We start from the raw sequence: 23542 nt of genomic DNA on the forward strand, positions 1-23542 counted from the left end.
TATTATTGACCGTATCAAAAAAACATTTCTATTCCTCTTCTCCTCAACCCAGATAAAATTAAAAAAAATTTCTTCGAACCCGGTACTATTATTGTACTAACTCTGACTACACGGGTTACAATTTTTAGACTAACTTTTAGTAGCATAATAATGGCTGTAATGTTTTTTGAAAATGAGTCTCTTAAAAATGATATTTTAACGAAATTTGGTCTAAAATGTCATAGTAAAGTTACAAAAAAAATTAAAAGTTTTTGACAATGTTCAAAATTTATTTAAGGTAAATGTAAGACTATGGGTATCTCTCTCGAACAACAAAATCATTGCATTTTTTGCCGAAGATACGGCAGGACAAAATTCGAATAAAATTAATGGTACTTATAAAATTTATGTAGTCATATGTTTTTTTTTTTTTTTTATTTTTAAAGACACATCTTCTCGTAATACCAGTGGCGGATTTACAAATCTGCCGCTAGTTGGCTAGTAGGCTATTCAATATTTGCCGCCCCTACTTTTTTTGCACTATTATGATTTGTGTTCTCATTACATCGGTTTTTTCCCGTTATTAGTGTAATTATAAAGTAGGTAATATTCTGTCAGTTACTAGATTATTTTTCCAACCCATGATGTAGCGACAAGTTTACGGATTACGGACCTAGTGTGTATTCATATAAGTTATAAGTTTTGTTTTTTTAATTTCTCTAAGATAATAACAAATTTGGGCTAAATTTGCCACCCCTCTAAATTTGCCGCCCTAGGCTCCAGCCTACTTAGCCTAGCCTAGTATTCGCCACTGAGTAATACCACAGTTAATGTTGTTAAAATTTAGAGATGTAATAAGATAACACTGTAAACATGGTTTTATTCTACATAAAATTAGTACATAGTTCTTCAATGTAAAATAAAATGGTTTTAATATTACTACATTCAGCCACACTTTAATTTAAAACATAGTCCTGTAATCGCGTTGGAAATCTATGCTCTCTTTTTGACCTACGCAAACTGGCTTCCTCTTCCACATATGTGGAGCGGTTTCCTTCAGGTAATTGCTTTTCTGTAGATTCGTAATTATTATCATGCCTGGGTGAAGTTTGTTCAACATCACTCGGTACTTCTCAAATTCAAATTCAAATTCAAATTCAAATAACTTTATTCAATATGGAAGCATTACACTTTCTTATTGATGGTCAATTGAAACACTACCACCGGTTCGGAAAAGAAAATACCCTGACCTGAGAAGAACCGGCGAAAGAAACTCAGCGGGTTTTTTTTTTTTATTTGTCTCATATATTATTTAAACAATTTAATATGAGATGAAATAGCCAGGAGGCGATCGTTTCATTCCCAAGGTGTGCTATCGATCATAAACTCATTAATTGTATAGTAACCTTTTGCACACAAGCGTTCCTTAATAATTTTCTTAAATTTGGCAACAGAGGCATTTTGAACGCTTTCTGGGATCCTGTTGTAAAACCGTATACATTGCCCCACAAAGGAGTTACTGACTCTATGTAGTCGAGTAACAGGAGTAACATGTTTGTGTTTGTTCCTTGTACCAATGCTATGAGTATCACATTTTCTCATGAAATCATTAATATTTTTTCGTACATACATAACATTGCAGAATATATATTGAGAAGCAACAGTCAATATCTTGATTTCTCTAAATTTATTCCTTAACGATTCTTTAGCTCCTAAGTTATAGATTGCTCGAATAGCCCTCTTCTGTAGCACAAATATAGTATGGATAGCGGCTGCGTTGCCCCACTGCATAATACCGTATGACATTATACTGTGAAAGTAACTGAAATATACTAAGCGAGCCGTATCAACATCGGTACATAATCTAATCTTTTTGACCGCGAATGCCGCAGAACTCAGTCTACTCGCCAATCCGCTAATATAGGGGCCCCATTGCAACTTGGCATCAACAGTAAGGCCAAGAAACTCAGCAGAATCAATTGGATCCATAGATTCCCCGTTAATGAGTACATCGGCTTTTACATTATGTACATTTGGTGTACTAAATTTCACAATTTTTGTTTTATTATTATTAAGCCTAAGATTGTTTACGCTAAACCAATGTACTATATCAGCTATAGCATTGTTTACGTCGTCGTACTGTACCTGTTTTCTATTAATTTTAAAAACTAAGGAGGTATCATCAGCAAACAATACTATATCATGTTTGTTCCCAACAAGAGAGGGCAAGTCATTTATATATGTGAGAAACAGAAAAGGTCCAAGAATTGATCCCTGAGGAACCCCCATACCAACTGAGACCCCAGGAGACCTATTTCCTTTAACGTCAACCCTCTGAATTCTATTGTTAAGATAAGAAGTCAGAAGGTCAAGCGCACATTCTCTAATTCCATAGTGATAAAGTTTCCTGACCAGAGTCTCATGTTGAACACAATCAAAGGCTTTGGATAAGTCACAGAAAACCCCTAAGGCATCCCGTGACTCCTCCCAGGCTTCATAGATATTCTTAATAAGCTCGATACCAGCGTCTGTTGTCGAGCGACCCCTCGTGAATTGTTTACTATGAAGCAGATTATGTTTGTTAAAATGTTCTAATAATTGATTCAGAATTATTTTCTCAAATATTTTGCTCAGGGTAGGTAGAATCGAAATTGGCCTATAGTTATTGGGGTCTAAAGAACTACCAGATTTAAATATTGGAATAACTTTACTATGTTTCATCAGGTCAGGAAATATACCACGTTGGACACAACTATTAAATATTAAAGCAAGAAAAGGTGCAATTACATCAATAATCGAATTTATCACCTTTAGAGAAATACCCCATAAATCAGCCGTTTTCTTGATGTCTAGTGACTTAAAGGCGCGTATTATGTCGTTGGGGTTTACAAGGGTAAAATTAAAGTTAGATTTACAAGCTCTTACATTTTCTTTCAATGACTCGGCGACATCTGGAGAAGATATAAGTGACTTAGTTGTCAAAACTGGTATGTCAGCAAAAAATTTTTCAAAAACTGTAGCAACTTCCTTTTGACTATTTACTACTTTATTTTTATAATTCAGGCTCAATTCGGAGTTGCAACTGCCAACTCTACCAGTTTCACAATTAATAATTTTCCAAGTCATTTTTATCTTGTTATGTGTATGTATTCTTAATTTTATTTTTTATAGTTAAAGATTTTGCCAAAAAGCACACTTTTTTAAATAATTTAGAATAGTTACTTACATAATTGGCAAAAGTGGCACTATGATTGTATGTTCTTTCATTGTAAAGCTCATACATTCGTTGCCTACTTTTATGAATTCCAATAGTCGCCCAATCACTGAATTTTAAAAAGTTTTTTGTATTAACTGGTTTAGAAGTGAATATAGATTTAAAACTGTTTTTAATTAATTTAAATAGATTGTTATATAATACATTGGGATTATCACTGAAATGTATGTGAGGGAGATTAGCCATAATATTACTTCTAAACTTCTCAATACGACTTGCGGTCAAAGGAACAAACATTATCTTTTCAGAAGTACTTATTTTTTTAACATGAAAATTAAATAAAGCTTGTTGTCCACAATGATCTGAACTTAGGTTATTAATAATAATTTTGTTTTGTGGAATATAGATAGCAAATATGTTATCAATGCAAGTTGCTGTGGAATCTGTTATTCTGGTTGGTTCTAAGAACAGATTTACCAGATTATATGAACTTAACAAAGATCTGAATCTAATACTTGTGGTTGAATTATGCAATAAATTTATATTAAAATCTCCACAAACAATAATTTCTTTATTAGATCCAGATAATTTAGATAGAACATTGTCCAATATATTTTCAAACAATTATTTATATATACTTCATTTTCAATTAATTCATTAAATTATCTTTGACTTTGGCCTAAGAGTGTTTCGGTTTGAAACAGTAGTTTCTCTCCGATAGACGTATGTGAGAATAATTTGCATTAACGTGAAGCAATTCTACCTCTTCAACTAGTGTTTGATATTTATATGTGCGATTAAATTTTCGCATTAAAGCATTCTCCGAATTTATCAACCAACTAGGTACAGAAACACCATTTGCTGATTTTCTTGTGTGCATAAACATTCATTCGTGTGGCGTGCAATTTGTAGCAGTACAAAGAAGAGAGCGGATGCTGCTTGAGGCAGGGCAAATTCCCAATTCTCAGTAGGCATGTTTTAGGACGTAATGCTAACTGTACAACTTTCCATAAAGTGGCATTAAGGCGTTCTACTTGACCATTACCTCTAGGATTGTATGACGTCATTCGACTCGTTGCAATTCCAAGATTATATAGAAATTCTTTCAAATCGGATAAATGCTGTACCACGATCAGTGTATGAAAGATGGCATACCGAGATATCGGCACATGGAAATGCGAATGGGAAACGTGAAAATTCGTCAATTATAGTTAGTATTATATTTGTTCTTTGTATCACTAGGAATTGGTCCTTTAAAGTCTAGACGTAATCTTTCAAATGCAGTTGTAGCTTTGATTATGTTTGGGCTAGGAATAGGATTCCGTACGTAATTAGGCTTTATTTCTAAACAAACACGACAAGATTTTATCATATTTCTTATTTCCTCTATAGTAAATGGTAGATTCTTTTTTTTATCCAGTGAGCCATTCTTGTAACTCTAGGTTGTCATAAAGCTTCATGTAATGAGATCAATTTTGTATGTTGTGATTGAGTTGAGGAACAAATACATGACAATTCATCTGCAACGTCATTTTGCTTACCTGGTCTGTAAATTATGTCATACTTAAATGGTGCCAGTTTTAACGCCATCTCTGTATTTTTTCGTTTTTAATTTTATTTGTCAATTTATTATTGAGCATAAATGATACGGATCTTTGATCGATTATAAGTCGAAAAGGCTTACCAATAATGCTATAGTAGAAGCTTTAAAATAATGTTTCCATTTTTTTAAAGCTTCTACTTTGGCATAAGCTTTTTTTTCAATGGCTGCAAGAGTTTGTTCTGTTAGATTTAGTGTTTTAGAAAAGAATGCGACGGGTCGACCATCTTGAGATGAAACAGCAGCGATAGAATGGTCAGTGACGTCGGTCTCGACAGTAAGTAGAAGACTAGAAACAATTGCATAAACAGCTGATTGAATTCTGTCTGATTTTAATGATTGAAATCTTTGTATTAAATTTTCAGAAAATGGAAATATTTTATTGTGAGATATAGCATGAATTCTTTCAGAAAAATTAGGTATCCATCGACTGCAATGTGCAAACATTTCAACGTTCCAACGTTGGCATGGTAAATCTAAATGGTTTTGGTAAAGACGTCAGAGGTCGAAGGCGACTAGCATCGGGTCTTATAACTTGGTCTTTAATATTATATGCTAAAATATTTATAGTTGTTTGACAGAACTTACTTTTGTCCTCGTTATAGTGAGACCATCCGTTCTAGCTGCAGCTAAAAAAAAATCTAAATTTTCATTGTGTTCGGTTAATGTCTTACCACAAATAGTTATGTCATCTAAGTACGCAAAGTTGTCTTTGAGTTTTTCTTCTTTTAACACCCAATCAATGATACTTTGAAAGCTGGAAACAGCATTAGTAACTCCAAAGGGAATACGTCGGAATTGATAGAGATTTCCATCTGCTTCGAAAGCTGTATATTGTTTTTCTTTAGCAAGTATCGGTATTTGGTGATAGGCACTTTGTAAATCTGCTGTGAACTAATTGTGCTGAAGAAAAAAATATTTCGATATTTGAGAAATCATTTCTTCTATATTAGGAAGCGGATAAGCATCTAATTGCATATATTTATTTATTGTTTGTGAATAGTCTATGACAAGAAGTTTCTTATGATTTTCATTTTTTGTTATTAAAACCTTAGCTCGCCAGGGCGAAGTACTCTCTTCAATGATATCTTCAGCTAAAAGCTTTCTAATTTCTTGAATAATAAATTGTTTGTAATCTTCGCTAAATCGGCGACAGTTTATTGCTACTGGCTTACAGTCAGAATACAAATTTACGAATAATGGAACGGCAGGAACTGATGCTTCTTCTACGTTACAAACTATTACCGGCTCTTTAGGTCCTCCGAAAGAAAAATCAGCACAAAGGTTTTTTACAATCAATAAATTTAAGCCGTCATATTGGTGATTTCCTATTTTTGCTAATACAATTATACAAGTTTTTCCTTTAACTAGTGAAGTGACAATAGTCGATTCCTTAGAAATCGTTTGATTACTAGACAATTTGTTCAATCCGCAAAGCTTAAAACAATTTTCATTAATAAAGCTAATAGAACTTTCAGTATCAATTAACGAGTGTGCTCGAATTCCCTTTATTTATTTATTTTATTTATTTATTTATTTAATCGATACACCACAGTATTTGAAATATAACACTTAAAACAAGAATACAGAAAAAAGACACATACAACTTCAAACACTTAATAGGTATATACAGCATTAATAGTTACGTTAGCCTCCAATAACAATTTTTAACTATACTCTATTCAATAAATACTACAGACTGCAATAATAACATGCTTATTAATTATTTAACATTTAGACAATTGATAAAAAAATAAAAAATAAATGAAGTAGAAAACGAATACTAAATACACACAAATGACAATATAGGATTCTTAGAGATAATACCATAAATTCACAAAATTAAGCAAAATATAACAGTTTAAAAACAACAACAATAAAGATATCCCAATCACAATAACGCTCCCAACATTAATTTTTTGCGAAATATAGTGAGTCGTGAAAAATGTCAATGCCATTACTGTTAACATTATTATATAAGTTTATGAGGTGGTCGAGTGGAGAGTATTTACCTATGTTTGTTTTGGAAATTCGAGAGGAGAAAAGTTTTTTTAGAGGTTGCCTAGGTGCAGTACGTGGTACTGCTATGTTAATATCTTGTAGTAGATCTGTTGCATCCAAGTGGTTGTTTAATAGTTTCTAGAGAGTAATTAGAGAGGCAATTTCGCGGCGTTTTTCTAGAGTGCACAGTCCAAAATATTTTAAACGTGATTCATAGTCGGCCCTTTAAGGGCAACTGTTATTTCTACTAGCTAGTAATTTAGTAAATTTGTGTTGTATGCGGTCCAACCTTTCAATGTAAAGCTTATAGTGTGGATTCCACACTACAACCGCATATTCTAAAGCACGTATAAACGAATTGTACAAAGTTATGATAGTTGCCGGTCTCTTAAAATCATTGCAGTTACGTCTGACAAAACCGAAGTTTTTCCAGGCCTTTGTGGCAATATAATTTATGTGGGTGTTAAATTTAAGTTTGGCATCGATCATAACACCTAAATCACGAACAACCGAAACTTCCCCGAGCGGTTTGCCCTGTAAACTATAATGGTGTCTTATTATGTTTTTGTTTCGCGTAAACTTAATAAACTGGCACTTATCGACATTTAGTTCCATTTCGTTCAAATCGCACCATTTTTGTATGGAGTTTAGATCGTCTTGGAGCAATTTGCAATCATTCATGGATGTTATAGACCGGTAAATTTTTAAATCGTCAGCAAAGATAGAACATTTGCTGTTCTTGATACAGTGTGCAATGTCATAAAGATAAAGATGATAAATAATATTGGGCCTAGGTGTGATCCCTGTGGAACACCAGAAGTCGCAATAAACTCGTGAGATTTGTAACCACCGAGTGTAACTCTCTGTATTCGATCAGATAAGTACGATCGGAACCAAGATAGCATGAATACCGTATAAACTAAGCTTGTAAATTAAGATTTTGTGATTAACTTTGTCAAACGCGCTACTGAAGTCGGTATAAATCGAGTCAACCTGTTGTTTATTATCTATGCATCCAGAAATGTAATTTATGTAGGTCGTGAGATTTGTATTGGTTGACTTACGCTGGCAAAATCCATGCTGATCACTTGTAATCATGGTTTTGATATATTGAGACAAAATAGGGGTAATTATACTTTCGAAGGTTTTGGATAATACGTTTAACATTGAAATCGGTCGGTAGTTTCTTACATCGCTCTTTGATTTCTTTTTATGGATTGGTAAAATATTGGCTTCCTTCCACTTCGTAGGAAAAGTTGAAGTCTGAAGAGATGTGTTATAAATAATCTTTAATGGGAGTGCGAGAAATTTACACGTTTTTCTGAAAAAAGGGGAGGAATACCATCAGGACCAGCCGATTTGCTTGGATTTATTGAACGTAATGCTTTCAATATAGTACGTTCGTTTAGTGTGACGTGCGCAAGAGACATTTGAGAATAATAGTCCGGATATTCCTCTACGAATTCTACACAAGGTTGCGAAGAAGAATACGAGGACGCAAAGTTCTGTGCGAAAAGATTACAAATCGCTTGGCCAGTATGGGCAGTAGTGTTACCTAGTGACATTTCAGATGGGACTTCAGATTTTGCTCCACGCCGTTTTTTAACAAAACGCCAAAATTTTTGGGGATCGCGAAAGATTGATTCCTCGACTCCGAAAATGTAACGGCTGTAACATAATTCGAGTAGATTCTCGACACGCCTACGGCTTCTTGCTAACTAGAGTTAGCAAGAAGCCGTAGGCGTGCAAACGTTATAAGAATTCTAGAGATATGTTAGAACATATCTCTAGAATTCTTATAACGTTTGCACTGTTTCCTAACTTTCGCCTTTTCGTTAATTAATTTTATCAGGGAAGATGTGAACCAGACAGGATATTTAAATGCTTTTATGTAGGGAGGCAAGGTTGCTTTTTTTAACGAGCTTGGAGATGCAGCTACTATGCAAGCAGATGATTCGTGTTGTTTAGTTGTTGCTGCATTATTATATATTTTTGCGACAAACGTTAGCAAAATGGCCTTCCTTACCACACATTTGGCAGGTTGCGTCTATTGCTGGACAATTTTTGCGAATATGAATGCGATCAATCAAGGTAGCTATTACTGTTTCATACGTCGAACATTCGCTGATATATGTATAAACATTAGAAGATATATGATTTATAAGTAAATCAAGTTTTTTATTTGTAAGTACCTTTTCTGACACGTGAGATAAATCAGAAGCCGTAAAAAAGCTCTCTAAAGTTATTTTCCAAATTCCCCAATGTTGCGCTGCGGAACTATTGGAGGTATCAATATCCAAACGATCAGGTCTCAAGTATTTATCCATTTTGTAAATACATAAAATATTATGTAGAATAAACTGTAATAAGATAACACCGTAAACATGGGTTTATTCTACATAAAATAAGTACAGAGTTCTTAGTGTGACATAATAAATTTAGTTATAAAATAATATAAAATAGAAAGGTTCAATATTCATTATTCCTACAAGAGAAAAGCTAAACAATTGCAATAATGGCAATGTAATTTAACGTAAGTTTTAGTAAATGAGGAAATACAAATTAAAAAAAAAAATTGGAATATTATATTTTATAAAGAAAACGAATGTGGTGAAAAAATTATCGATAACGAAAATGAGGTTGAATGGTGTCATACTTTTGCCTAAATTCAAGACAAATGTACTAAACATTAAAAAAATCGAGATGACAGTGACATTTAATAAATAAAATAAAAGACTCCAATTGTAATTACGTATAATTTAAATAAAACATTTAAATATGATGTTAACCGTAGATTTAAATCATTTAGACAAAATTCAAGAAGTTCGGAATGAAAAAGCAGAAGAACCGGATGAAATCTATGATAGATTTGTACAAAATTTAGCAACATATCATTTTCAGGTGAAAGCTATAATTCAGGCAAGTAATATTTTACATATAATTCTTTATGATACTATTAAAGTAATTATGTCAACATTATATCACTCCGATTATCACTAAGGTACTGAAATATATACTTATTGAAAAATAAATAATAATATAATCAATTTTAGTACATAGCATTTCTGCAATATGTAAGGTATCTTTGAAAGTATAACCTGTTAATTAAAGGCATTATGGATTATAAATCCTTATTATATAATATAATATAATAAGAACTTATAGTCTCTTTAATTTTAGGACATTTTGGAATGTCGAGATTCTATGGAAAGTTTAAATGAACTTAATGAAAAAGGAAGAGCTAAAATAACTTTATTAAGAGAAGAATTAGAGAATTTAGATGCCCATGCTACTGACATGAATGATCAAAAATATTTTCTAGAGTCGGTTTCCCAAAGGCATCTGTTAGCAGGGTACTTAATTAATTATCATCTATTTATTTTTAATTGATATTAAATTTAATTATATTACAGATATACAATAATATATTAAAATGTTTAAAACAAATTTTTTTATAATTGTACATTGCATTAATTATTGATAAATTATTGTTTTATCTTATTGCCTTTTCACTTACAAGTAGTATTAAAATGATGTAAAAATTCACCAAAATGCGAATTAACATAATTAAATGTATTTAAAAATATGAATTATTTTCTTTTCAGCCTCCTCAAAGAATTTAAAGAAGCCAATATAAGTAGCATGTTTGCAATTGAGAAAGCTCAGAGAGAGGATTTGTTGAAGGCGGGTGAAGGAGAAGAATCTGTTTTAAGGAATAGGAAAAAGAAAGTTGACAGAGATGGTTTATTAAAAATGTCTACAGGTACTTTAATTTCTTTTAATTTAATAATTTAGTCAAAAATATTGTTTATACTTTAAATTATGCATTAAAAATAGATAAGAGATTGTCATTGTTCATTTTTTAAGGTGGTAATTATAGTACTGTGTGTAGTTTCTATTTTATTTCTAATAAAGGAAAAAGCTTAGAGTAAAAACTATTTCCCCTGTCCCAGGTTTCACATATCACTCTTGGTCAATGTTTAACTATTATGTCTGCTTTATGGACAGTGAAGTTATTAAGATAAAATTATAATATATTTATGATATTATAATTAAAAGCAGTTTCCCATACTATCATTATTTATAAATCATAGTCTCCAAAAAGTGCATATTTTATCATAAGTATTTTAATTTAAATCTCCTAATCTAAGTCCTGCACTGTCCATATCCAATATCGAGTGATCAAAAAATCAAAATAAACTTTATTCAAGTGGGCTTTTACAATTGAATCGTCATTTAATAATTAAGTGAAGCTACCACTGAATGTGATAATAAAATGTAATATGATAATAATAAATAGTAGTATAGTTTTTTTACATAAATTCACTAATAACTTAATTTCATTTGTAATAATTTTATTGTAAGAAGAAAATATACAAGATTATTTATATCAACAGGTGTCACTGAACAACTGCTCTCTATTAGTCGACAATTAGCCGCAACGACCCAGAGGAGTCAAGACACGTTAGATAGTTTGGTTTCTTCTAGCTCCACGGTGCATGTAAGTGTTTATTTAACATTAAAAAAACATAGTGTAAACATTGATGTAATAGTTATTGTATTGTATATATATTTTTAATAGCATGAAATTAAATATGCATTTAATTTTACTCTGTCTTATGCTTAATTTGATTCCAAAGTGTATAAGTTATTATGATGACATGAAGTTTGTTAAATGCCCAGGTTTTGCCTGCATTTGATGCTTTGGTTCGTTAATGTTTTTAGGTGACAGCATTTCAGAATAATTATTTGTGCTTTAGTGTGTTTTTATGTCATATAAGTAGATAAGCTAGCAAAATCAAGATTTTCTGTTTATATTTTTGCAATATATTTTTTTTACTACAATAATACAAATTTTTCGTCAAAATAGTCTGGGTTATTTTGACAGCATTGTTAAGAAATAGTTTTGATTGTGATTGAGGTGATAAGATATTTATGTCGAAATTATTATGTTTTTAAAATGCAATACAATTGTTATCTACTATAAAGATATGAATAAAATACCATGGTTTGGTAAAGTTTTATAACGCTAACTAATCCTCAGGTGTATTGTCTGTCATTTATGTTAAAATAGGGAACATGCAAATATAATATTTATGAAATTTTGCTATTAAAATGTTAAAAAAATCTAAAAGAAGAGTCACTGCCAAGTTTATGTTTTTTATAATGTTATTTTTTTTATCAATAATTACGAATTAAAAGTAACATGAAAAGGAACGGATTTCAAAACACTAAAAATCGTTCAGTGTCACTCCTGTTACGACTACTTATTTGAGGTTATAGTTTTATAAAAAGTGAACAAACGAAAATTAATTGCATTTTGCGAATAAAGATGGAAGTTGGGTTTGAAAAAGCAGACTCCAAATTCCTCTTCACAGCTTGAAACCCTTTTTTTCTCAGTTTTGTGTCAGAAGTACCACGTCAAACACAACAACAACAACAGCCTGTATATTCCCACTGCTGGGGTAAAGGTCTCTTCTCCCTTTGAGGAGAAGGTTTGGAACATATTCCACCATGCTGTTCCAATGCGGGTTGGTGGAATACACATATGGCAGAATTTCTATGAAATTTGTCACATGCAGGTTTCCTCACGATGTTTTGCTTTCACTGCCGAGCACGAGATGAATTATAAAGACAAATTAAGCACATGAATCAGCGGTGCTTACCTGGGTTTGAACACGCAATCATCGGTTAAGATGCACGCATTCTAACCACTGGGCCATCTCGACTCAGGGCAAACACAATTTATTTGAAAAAAATGTTCAAGTAGATGAACATATTAGCACAAAACATACGTAAACATTGTTTTTTTTCGGAGTATCTTATTTGTTTTAAATTTTTACAAATAATGTCTCAAAGGTCGAGAAAAAATGCATATGTATGAAAGCCTAAAAAGCCAGTGACAGACAGGAGTGACGTCATACGATATATAGCTCCGTTTTCGCGCGAAAATTTAAATTGACATTTTGAAACCGCTTTTTGGAGTAAATTACAGTGTTTTAATTTTTTAATATACTTGTGGTTTATTCTATGTGGAGTTCTTTAAAATAAACAAGAAAATTAAAATATCGCATCTTCTCTATTGTCATGGATTTGGGTTGATTGGTATAGATATTGATTCATCTAGTAGTCAGGCACACCATAATGAATACTATAACATCTTAACCATGAATACTCAAGTCAGTATCAAAATAACTTTATTAAAGTAGGCTTTTACGAGCACTTTTTTAATCGTAGTTTCACAGAATTGGCGTAAATGAAAAATATACCATTGGTTTAGAATGTAGATACTATGTAGAATCGGCAAGAAAGTATTTTGCAGCGTCAAAGTGTGTTAATCTCATACGGGTATGAGTAGTAATTGTAGTAGAAGCATATTATTCGATACAAGATTTTATAGATGATAAAAAAGCGTGGAGTTAATACCTGTTGACTTCCAAGCAGGGATATATTTATTTAAATAATTGTAGTGGTAGTTGTAATTGTTTAAATAATTGTGGTGGTATTGTAGGTAGTGTTTATTTGACAATCAATAAGTAAGTGTAATGTAATGCTTCTATATTGAATAAAGGAATTTGAGTTTGAGTTTGAGTAACTACTGAGTTTCTTGTTGGTTCTTCTCGGTATAATCTACTTTCCGAACCGGTGGTAGCTTCACTTAATTGTAAAATGACAATTCAAAAGTGCTGGTAAAAGCCTACTTGTATAAAGTAGCTGTATGTCGCGCTTTAAGCGTAAGAAGTAAGACTGACGCTAAGTCTAATGTCGTTAACAGCAAACGGTACGACGTTCTCTATTCGTTCTCTATTCTTTCTCGTTCTCTATTCGTTCTCGTTCTCTATTCGTTCCTTACGTGTGAGTGATGCTCGCAGAAAAATTATATGTATTTTATTTTTGTTTAAGGGTACGCAAGCAGAACTTCAAAATACAGGTAGTACGATCACGCAGTCAAGTAAACTTCTAAAGAAGTATGGAAGACGGGAGTTCACAGATAAAGTGATAATGTTCTTTGCATTCCTTTTCTTTTTAGCTGTCTGTTTGTATATCGTTCAAAAAAGGTTGTTTTAATGACTATTATTTTTTAAAAATTTTGTATTCTGTTTTTATTTATTTGTATAAATGTATTGTTTTAAATGTTATTTATTCAATAAAATGTGTATATTTGATTGTAATTCTTATTTTTTTCCTTTACAATATTATTAAATTAAATCGTACGGTAAATAATAATTGATGAAGATGATGGTTTGTCTGGTAACAGTAATGGCATCTATTCTTAACGGATGCACAAACATAGGTTTTTTTATTATTGTATTGTCAGCTGATGGTAACTGGTTACCACTGCTGATAGGTTGATTTTGGTTTCATAAGTTTTTTTAACCATTCCTTACAACGTCAATGTGCCACCATCCATGGGAACTAAAATAATGTCTCTTATGGGGCAGGACAAGGACCATAAAATCTTTGTTCTCATAGATACATGGGTCACTCACTTTTCGAACTAGAACACAAGAAAACTAAATATTACTGCTTGGCGGTAGATTACATGATGAGTGGGTGGTACCTAACCAGACAGGTCCATCAAATAAAGTCGTCGCTAATACCATAGCTCCCATAATTCGGTATTTGACATGGCTAACAATTAAATAAGAAAATAATTGAATTAAGTAGATTTCAAGGTGCTGATTCAGAATAACTATGACGGCGCATGGTGCGCCATCTTGTTTTTCGTACTGGCTGGAAAAGAGTGTCAATGGAAGTCGAACGGTACTCTAGTGAAGCGTCGCGGCGCTGGTAGCGAGGCAGCCATCTTGAATGCAGTTACATTTAAGATTTCCCGCGCACCACGTATGTGACGAATCGCTATCATTGACACTCTTTTCCAGCCAGTACGAAAAACAAGATGGCGCATCATGCGCCGTCATATTAATAATTTTGTGTTGATTATTAGTTATTCAGTCAAAATGCAAGTGGAGAAAGACTTTATAAAACCTGATAGTGCTAATCTGCCAAAAGTTGATTCGTTTATGATTGCAAATTTCTTTGCATCAAACCCGGACTTCTGTTCTGCAGAATTTAGAAACGTGAAAACTTCAGTGTTATTATAAAAAACGGTATCTATCTAATATACATATATTCATAATGTTCTAATTCAATCGATGTCCTTAGCCTTAAAATTTTGATATTTTTTGTCATTATTTACTTTGTTGGTTATGTATGTCAAAAATATATTTCGGGTTATATTGCGGTAGGTAATAATTTATAATTAACTGAAGCAGTTTTAGAATGCAAAAAGTGTCTATCAAAATATAACTACTAATACATTGATGCGTAACATGGTCTGCTGACCATTTACAATTTTTTTTCATAATTATTTTATTGAAATATTTCTATTTACAGATCATCAAGACAGTCCTATGGTGATGATGCTATTGGTTATGTTCAATTAAAACGTGACCACACTCTGTGCACAGTGAAATGCAGAATATGCCCTGAGCATAAAGTTCGTCAGACATCATATTCTGTCAGCATGGTTATAGATGAAAAAGAAGGTGTAGTTAAAAGTGTCCAGTGCCATGACTGCCCTGCATCTCTAGGGGGATGTAAACATTCTGTAGCATTTCTTATGTGGATGCACAGAAGAAGTGAAGAGCCAGCATGTACATCTACAGAATGTTATTGGAAGAAATAATAATCCTTACTAATGGGAGCTAAAGTACCAAACACTCCAGCCATGGACAGAGGAAGAAAATTGGAAGGCTTGGTACGAAAGGAAGTAGAAAAACAGTATGGCAAGATTGAAGAATGTGGCTTAATCTTTAGCAGAAAATTCCCAATGGCGGCTGGATCACCAGATGGAATATTGAAGAAAGATGTTGTAGTAGAAATTAAGTGTCCAACTAACGAAAAAACGTTTGCTAACTATATATGCAATGGCAAAATCACAACAAAGTTTGCTGTCCAAGTTCTTTTGCAAATGTATGTTAGCGATTTAAAAAAGGTTTATTTTGTGAGGCAGATTGACACTTTGAAAAAATAATAAGGTCCATATTATTCCCATAGAGTATGATGAAATGATGGTAAATGATATATTGTGTAATGTTGTTACCTTTTGGAAAAATAATATCTATAGTCTATTTTAATAATTTATATTTAATATTTATAAAATAAAACAACAATCAAAATTAATTTTTCTTTTATTTCTCAAATGTTTTTAATTATAGAGTCTTGTATATTGCAGCCATTTTTACGAAGAGGCCCCGATTGTGGCACATGAATAAATAATTTATTGGGATTTTTTATTGTTGTACTTGTACAGCAAGGAACTGTGCAAACTTTGTATGATGACGAAGCCATTTCTTCGAGATTTCAAGAAAAACAAGAGAAAAACTGTTTACACAGGATCATTCACTTCACTGTTTATTGAATCATGACGTCACGGCCTAATTTGTCACGTGACTTGCTGTTTTGGCGGGAATTTTGAATCGTATTATTTAAAATGACTGTTTTTGTTATAAATTAACTTTAAAAATGAAATAAACAATTATTAAATGTATCTTTAGTGTCCTAAGAATACAATAAAATACTTTTTATGAAATTGTCAATCACCCAATTGGATGGAAAGGATATCCGAAATTAATGCAAAATCAAAATCATCAAAATCAAAATAATCTTTATTCAAGTGGGCTTTTACAAGCACTTTTGAATCGTCAATTAACAATTAAGTGAAGCGACCACTATGAGTCGAGATGGCCCAGTGGTTAGAACGCGTGCATCTTAACCGATGATTGCGGGTTCAAACCCAGGCAAGCACCGCTGATTCATGTGCTTAATTTGTCTTTATAATTCATCTCGTACTCGGCGGTGAAGGAAAACATCGTGAGGAAACCTGCATGTGACAAATTTCATAGAAATTCTGCCACATGTGTATTCCACCAACCCGCATTGGAACAGCGTGGTGGAATATGTTCCAAACCTTTTCCAAGGGAGAGGAGGCCTTTAGCCCAGCAGTGGGAATTTACAGGCTGTCGTTGTCGTCGTTGAAGCGACCACCGGTTCGGAAAGTAAATTCTTCCGAGAAGAACCGGCAAGAAATTCAGTAGTTAATCTTTTTCAACATTTAAAAAATACAAAGTCATGTTAGTTAATACAATTATTAAAATTTACATACCCTGCGTGGAAGTCAACAGGTATTAATTCCACGCTTTTTTATCATCTACAAAATCTTGTATCGAGTAATACCTCGATGCCTAATGAATGATGCCTTTTTTATAAACGATTTGAATTTACGAAGAGGCAAAGTTTAAAATGTCTGCGGAATTTTATTATAAAAACGGATAACTTGCCCCAAGAAAGATTTATTGACTTTGCGGAGTCGGAAACTTGGCGTTATAAGCTTATCCTTACTCCTAGTGCATATACAATGATTATCACTGATTTTATCAAAGTGATCAATGTTACTGTGAATATACATAATATTGTTGTAATTATATTGCGACGCAACAGTGAGTATTCCTACTTTGTTAAAAACATCCCGAAGAGAGTCTTTAGCTCCAAGATTATAAATAGACCGGATTGCTCTTTTTTTGTAAAATAAAGACAGATTCAATATCTGCAGCGATACCCCAAAGTAATATGCCATATGACATAATACTGTGAAAATAACCAAAATAAACTAAACGAGCGGTATCAGGAAGCGGCAGCGGCGAGCGGCAGTTTCGATTGCAGGATCTTTTCGTCCTTACTGAGGCATTATGAGTTAATTATATCAAAATAAATGACGTATTTATTATCTCAGTGTAATTACAACATGTTATATATATAGAATCGTGGTCAACGAACGCAATCATTAAGATAAGTTCGAATATGAAAACATCGTTAGAAAACGTGACGGACGAAGTTATGCCTCTTGCGTACACACATACATTTAAGGACGCCTTTGCCATAGCAATGGGTCATCTACAACAGTTTTAATTATTTTTTTTATCCCAAAGGCAGCATTCTTGTAAGATAAATTATGAAGAATTTTACCAACACTACGGACAAAAAACTAAGTATGTTATTAATTAACATGTAATCATATAATATCATTTAAATTGATGTGATGCTTATATTGGCGGAAATCGTCATCGCGAGCGACGTTCATTTTATATTATAGTTCAGTTAACAGCTGTCCGCCGGTGAGACAGACCGTCAAGTCGTGAACATTGAAAGCTAGAGGTCGTTGAACCGTCAACGCACCATGGCCACTATGACTAATTACAAGCTCGTGTTTGTATTAATTGTCGTAGTATTGCCACAAGTTTTTAATTATGCTAGTGCGCTGAACATACTAGCTATCGCGTCTTTACCTCTCAAAAGCCATTATATGGCGTTCCAGGAACTATTTCGTGAGCTTGCTATCCGAGGACATTCAGTCACTGTTATCAATAACTTTCCCGAAAAGAATCCCGTTCCAAATTTAAAATTTATTAACATCAATGCACCGATGCAACCTTTGCCCGGTATATCGTTTTTTGAAAATAATACATCATCGTTTTCGCATTTGATAAATTTCAAAATACATTTCACGATAAGTCCAACGAATGTGAAACAGGACTGTGAGCTTTTTTTTAGTAATAAAGATGTGAAGGCACTTCGTGAAAGAGGAATTAAGTTTGACGTGATATTCGTTGAGCAATTTGTAAGTGACTGTGGGCTCGCTTATGCGGCCGCGATATACGACGCACCTATTATTGGAATAACTTCGCATACTCTGCTACCTTGGGCATATCCAAGACTTGGTATTCCGTTCGATATTTCGTCGAATGCGTTTTACTTTTCAAACTTTGGTACGAATCCGTCCTTATATCAGAAAGTTGAGAGTTATCTTATGAACTTATATGCGAACACGATCGGTTTATGGCAACTACAGAGATCCATATATGACATATTTAACAAGAATCTTCCAAATGTTGCGTTGGACGTAGAGAAGATAGCCAGAGACAGGATGAAAATGATGTTTTCTTATCAACATTATTCAATAACTGGAGCAAGATTACTTGCACCGCAGCTACTTGAAATAGCTGGTATACATATCGGAAAACCGCAGCCAGTGCCAGAGGTAAGTGACTTTTATTATCTTTGTATTTTACGATATGTTTAGTTAAGAATATATATAAGAGATTGGAGTCAATAATAGAGTTTGGTATGGAAGATTATCTTTTAATTATTTTACAATTATTCGTCGAATTATATGAGAAGTGCTCTTTCCTGGCAATAATTTAAGATTTTACAGTTAATAAATATTAAATGTAATTGTATTTTAAAATTTCCAAATTGTTTATAGGATATAGAGAAGTTTATATCAAGCTCGAGGCACGGCGTCGTTTACGTCAGCTTTGGATCGAATCTGAAAGCGAGTACTATGTCGAAGAAAAAAATGGAACAATTTCTTATCGCGTTTAAGAAAATCCCGCAAAAGGTGCTCTGGAAGTTGGAAGATACGGCGTTTTCAGTCAGCAATGAGAATTTATTGACACGTAGTTGGTTCCCTCAATTAGACATTTTGTGTGAGTATAAGATTGTTAGAGTTACGTAGGTACTAAAAAATAGATCTAAGGTCATTGGTCAGTTGGCAGAGCATAGGTTATGTTTTAAATCAACGTAAGTATCATCGATTTTTAGAACTTAATTTTGTATCTAATCATGCTCAGCTGTGTTCGGCGGTAATAGTAAGTCTATCAACCAGCTGTAGAGACAATATGAAGCATCACTGATAATTAAATTCAGCTAACTGGACTGCTTGACGTTAATTTAGTTTGATGACATCCATTATTAAAAAAATCTAAATAAACAGAAATGCGAAGTAATATTTAATGTTTAATCAAAGCAAGGAAACCGTGTGTGATCTCTATTGTAGAGGAAAACAAATCTAATATATATTTAATTAGACGACTAATGATACACCTCAGCTCCGCACGTGTGTAATTAATTATTAAAACATTAATACAAGACATATTTAAAATATAATAATGTATAAAAAAGGAATTTAGTCAATATTGTTTATCCTAAAAACGATCTGACTGGCCTGGCAACTTTCGCAAGTGTGTTTTCTTATCACGTATATAAGAAAACTACCCATTCCTACTAGCTCTCCTATCTGTGGTTAATAATAACTATAGCAGAATTTAATTCGAGGCAGGTTTCCTTAAGTCATTTCCATTAATCGTCGAGCATACAATAAATTATAAACACTAAGCACGTGAAAGTTTTGTGGTGCTTGCCAGGAACGCGATATCTTCAATAAAAATCAATGTCTCTATCGTCTGTTATCGACAAAGTTTTTGAAATTCGCATTTTTTTAACATATATAAAACATAAATATATAAAACATAAACATCCCATCGATATAAATCAAATATCATAAGCGCATTATAGTATGAATTAGTAAGAAAATGAAACCCAACGAACAACTATTGCGTTAAAATGTTAAGTCAGCACAACTCTATTGAAAACCTCTGGCCTCGACCTCGGTAGAGAATGTTATGCAATAGAATACATTATTCCGGTTGTGAATCAAGTTGGTAGAATTATAGGGAAAAGACACGCATACAATTCAGTGAAACTGTAAACATCCTTAAAATTCATAGATTTTTTATGACATTTTTATAGTAACTTGTTACTCTATCGCTGATTAAATGTTTTAATTGTTGTTCTTGTTCATAATTTGCTTACTTTTACTTTTTTATTGGTTTACCGGTGGCGTAATTACTCTGTCGAAAAGAAGTTTTTCAAGCACAGCATTATCATGAGCGTTACCTTACCTAGGGGTGGGGGCTGATGATGGGACTGTTTTTATTGGTCACCAACTGCCACCAACGCTTAACATCAAATTAAGGTCTATATGAAAACCATATATAACATTTATTTAGACGTGTGATTATTTACCAAATTTCCAAGAAGTACGCAGTTCTTTTAATTTCAACATTGCCAAATAAATACTTAATTAAACTATGTGAATGATATTGAAGTTTTTTTGTTTTTGTTGTAGGTCATCCAAACGTAATAGCATTCGTGTCTCACGGTGGAATGTTGAGTATCTCTGAAGCGGCTCACTGCGGGACGCCATTGCTGACGATTCCGTTCTTTGGAGATCAATTTTCTAATTCTGCGGCTGTAGCCGATAGTGGACTGGGAGCGACGATGTATTTTGATCACCTTAACGCGGACAACTTGGCTGAAGCTATCAAACATTTGGCGTCATCAGAGTAAGGCTTTAAAAAAACTATGAAACTTACTATATAAGTATATGTTCTTTATAATTACCAGTGTAGTATTACCGTTTCCTTGCGAAACAAAAGAAAATCTAAGTTTTTATATTTCAGACTAAATCAATTTATTAAGTTCATTTTTTAAATCTTCTTTTAATTGGGTGTGTGGTGCTTTTTTATTAATCTTATTAATAATTTCTATGAATTGAATGGAAATGATTGAAAATTAAATTATATCAACGCTTACCACTACAAACTGATTACATTTATTCGATTATTAATTCTGATAACGATTTTCTCGTAGGGTGCAGCGAAATGCTAAACAAATTTCGAAACTTTGGCATGACCGACCTATGAGTGCCTTGGACAGCGCCATCTTTTGGACGGAGTACGTAGCAAGACACAAAATGGCGCCACCATCTCTACCGTCGACTCACAATACATGGTTTAAATCGTCGCTATTAGATGTCTATAGTATTCTTATTTTAATCGTATTAGGAATTTTGTCTGTCGTTTATATCATTTGTAAAATATTGATATTAGTTTGTACATCATTTGTTAAACTATTTAAATCAGAAAATAAACAAAAAACAAAGAAAAAACGATCGTAATTGTTAAAAGGACTTTAGTAATAAAACATTTTGTACTTACTTAATTGTTTTATTCAATAAAAAAATATTTATTTTCATAAGATATATTCATTAGAAAGATACTTTGTTTGTTTAATACGTCGTTTTCATATAATTCGTACAGGTAACTTTGAGAAAATAACTTTTTTTTATCTGAATATTGCTGTCCTCTTTCGGGTTGAACTTTCAAAATAACTTCATTTTCAATTTCATCATAATAGGTTCATAGATGCTGTTTAAATAATAGCTTCTCTAGTTTTCTACACTTTTTATATTTAATTAAAAATAATTTTAAGTTAATTACGACTGGATAATATAATTATGTTACAAGTATATGACGTATATAATATAATATTATTATGCAAATTGAAATCATCATTATCACGCGAGGCCGATAGTCAGCCCTAGCCAATGACCCCACTATCACCGTTCAGTTATGTTCAACATTCAAAACAACATCTATATAAACAAAATTAGATTCCCTTTCACGGTCAGTACGCAAACAAAAAAAAAATTATATGTACCTATATGGTTATCTATTCTTACTGTTATTGTAATGTTTTTATTATCATATCATCTACTTTTTTTCCTTACAAATCTATTCGAAAGAAGAATTTGAAAAGTTTGTCCTGTATAGATGTTAAATACTTATTCGAAATATGAGGTCTGGAAATTCAGATCACAGTGTTATGACTGTAGTTCCTGGAATCATCGCGAAGATACGAGTACCTACGTACGTACACATATAGGTATTGACGGATGCAGCCAGGGACTTAATAGTAATTATATTTAATTCAGCTGTCATCTAATTATTAATGAAGGTTATTTTTGGAATAGTAAGTTACGTTAGCATTACCAATACGTGATTAAAGCTTGATATAACTTTATTTTGGGATTTAGGTATTGTAAAGTAATATATATAGATATTTTTTTAATCCTATAGGTTCTATTGAATATATTTCATAGTGATTTTCCTGATATATAGTTAAATGTGAAATATTTATTGATTTAATTATTTTCTGAGAATCATATCTGTATGCGAATGGTCAATGATTTTTGATATGGGATCAAGGAAATATAACAATAATCGTGTATTCAAATGACATTGCTGAAATATTTTTAGTTTATTTCGGAATAAATGATAAGTGCAGATGTTGTTGATTTATGCATAATCTTTTTAAATATATCGACTGGTGTTTGTAAACAGTTCTTCTTAATTATGGGTATAAAAATAATACTCGTTATCACTGTTGGACTTATGTTCAATGTTGATGAAACAAATGTTTGTGGTAATATGCTAAATGTAATATTTCCGATAAGTGTATTTGGGTTTGTTCGCTAGATAATAATCTCTTCATAATTATCGTGGTTGGAAAATAAAGTTCTTGACCTTTATTTAAGTTAAAATCTATCTATCTATTCTATCCAGTTTCTGGGGTCATATTTGTGTTTACTACAAACATTTGATCAAATCAAATCAAATCAAATGAAATCAATTTTAACTTCACAATGAAGCCTTTTTAATTCGTCGATATTTAAAAACTGCTACCGTTTCGGTAAGCAGCCACTAGCGAGAAGAAACGTAATATATTTGGCGAAATTTTAATCAGCTTTAACCGATTGCAAAAGTTGGAATTGAACACTATATTCTTGCTCGATGAAAATATAATTTATAATTTCATATACATTAACTTAAGGCACATATATATTTCGGGCTCATTAGGTAGGTACCGAGTCGAGATGGTTAGAACGCGTGCATCTTAACTGCTGATTGTGGGTTCAAACCCAGGTAAGCACCGCTGTTTCATGTGCTTAATTTGTCTTTATAATTCATCTCGTGCTCTGTGGTGAAGGAAAACATCGTGAGGAA

The 23542-nt window shown here is 32.5% G+C and overlaps 3 protein-coding genes across 3 annotated transcripts; all 3 read left to right on the top strand.

Moving 5' to 3' along the window:
* Positions 1-9501: 9501 nt before the first annotated feature.
* LOC124533566 (vesicle transport protein SEC20) lies at positions 9502-13938 on the top strand. Its single transcript, XM_047108935.1, has 5 exons — positions 9502-9713; positions 9975-10147; positions 10400-10557; positions 11192-11295; positions 13698-13938. Exons 1-5 carry the CDS (start codon positions 9573-9575, stop codon positions 13860-13862), a joined length of 741 nt encoding a protein of 246 aa, XP_046964891.1. The 5' UTR covers positions 9502-9572; the 3' UTR covers positions 13863-13938.
* Positions 13939-14749: 811 nt separating this feature from the next.
* LOC124533373 lies at positions 14750-15483 on the top strand. The gene is made up of 2 exons (XM_047108598.1): positions 14750-14889; positions 15192-15483. The coding sequence occupies exons 1-2, from the start codon at positions 14756-14758 to the stop codon at positions 15481-15483; spliced, it is 426 nt and encodes a 141-aa protein (XP_046964554.1). The 5' UTR covers positions 14750-14755.
* Positions 15484-17957: 2474 nt separating this feature from the next.
* LOC124533894 (UDP-glucosyltransferase 2-like) lies at positions 17958-21661 on the top strand. Its single transcript, XM_047109457.1, has 4 exons — positions 17958-18894; positions 19120-19342; positions 20824-21040; positions 21348-21661. The coding sequence occupies exons 1-4, from the start codon at positions 18034-18036 to the stop codon at positions 21652-21654; spliced, it is 1608 nt and encodes a 535-aa protein (XP_046965413.1). The 5' UTR covers positions 17958-18033; the 3' UTR covers positions 21655-21661.
* Positions 21662-23542: the final 1881 nt, after the last annotated feature.

Source organism: Vanessa cardui, chromosome 11, assembly GCF_905220365.1.
Source record: "Vanessa cardui chromosome 11, ilVanCard2.1, whole genome shotgun sequence".
In the NCBI taxonomy this organism is placed as follows: domain Eukaryota; kingdom Metazoa; phylum Arthropoda; class Insecta; order Lepidoptera; family Nymphalidae; genus Vanessa; species Vanessa cardui.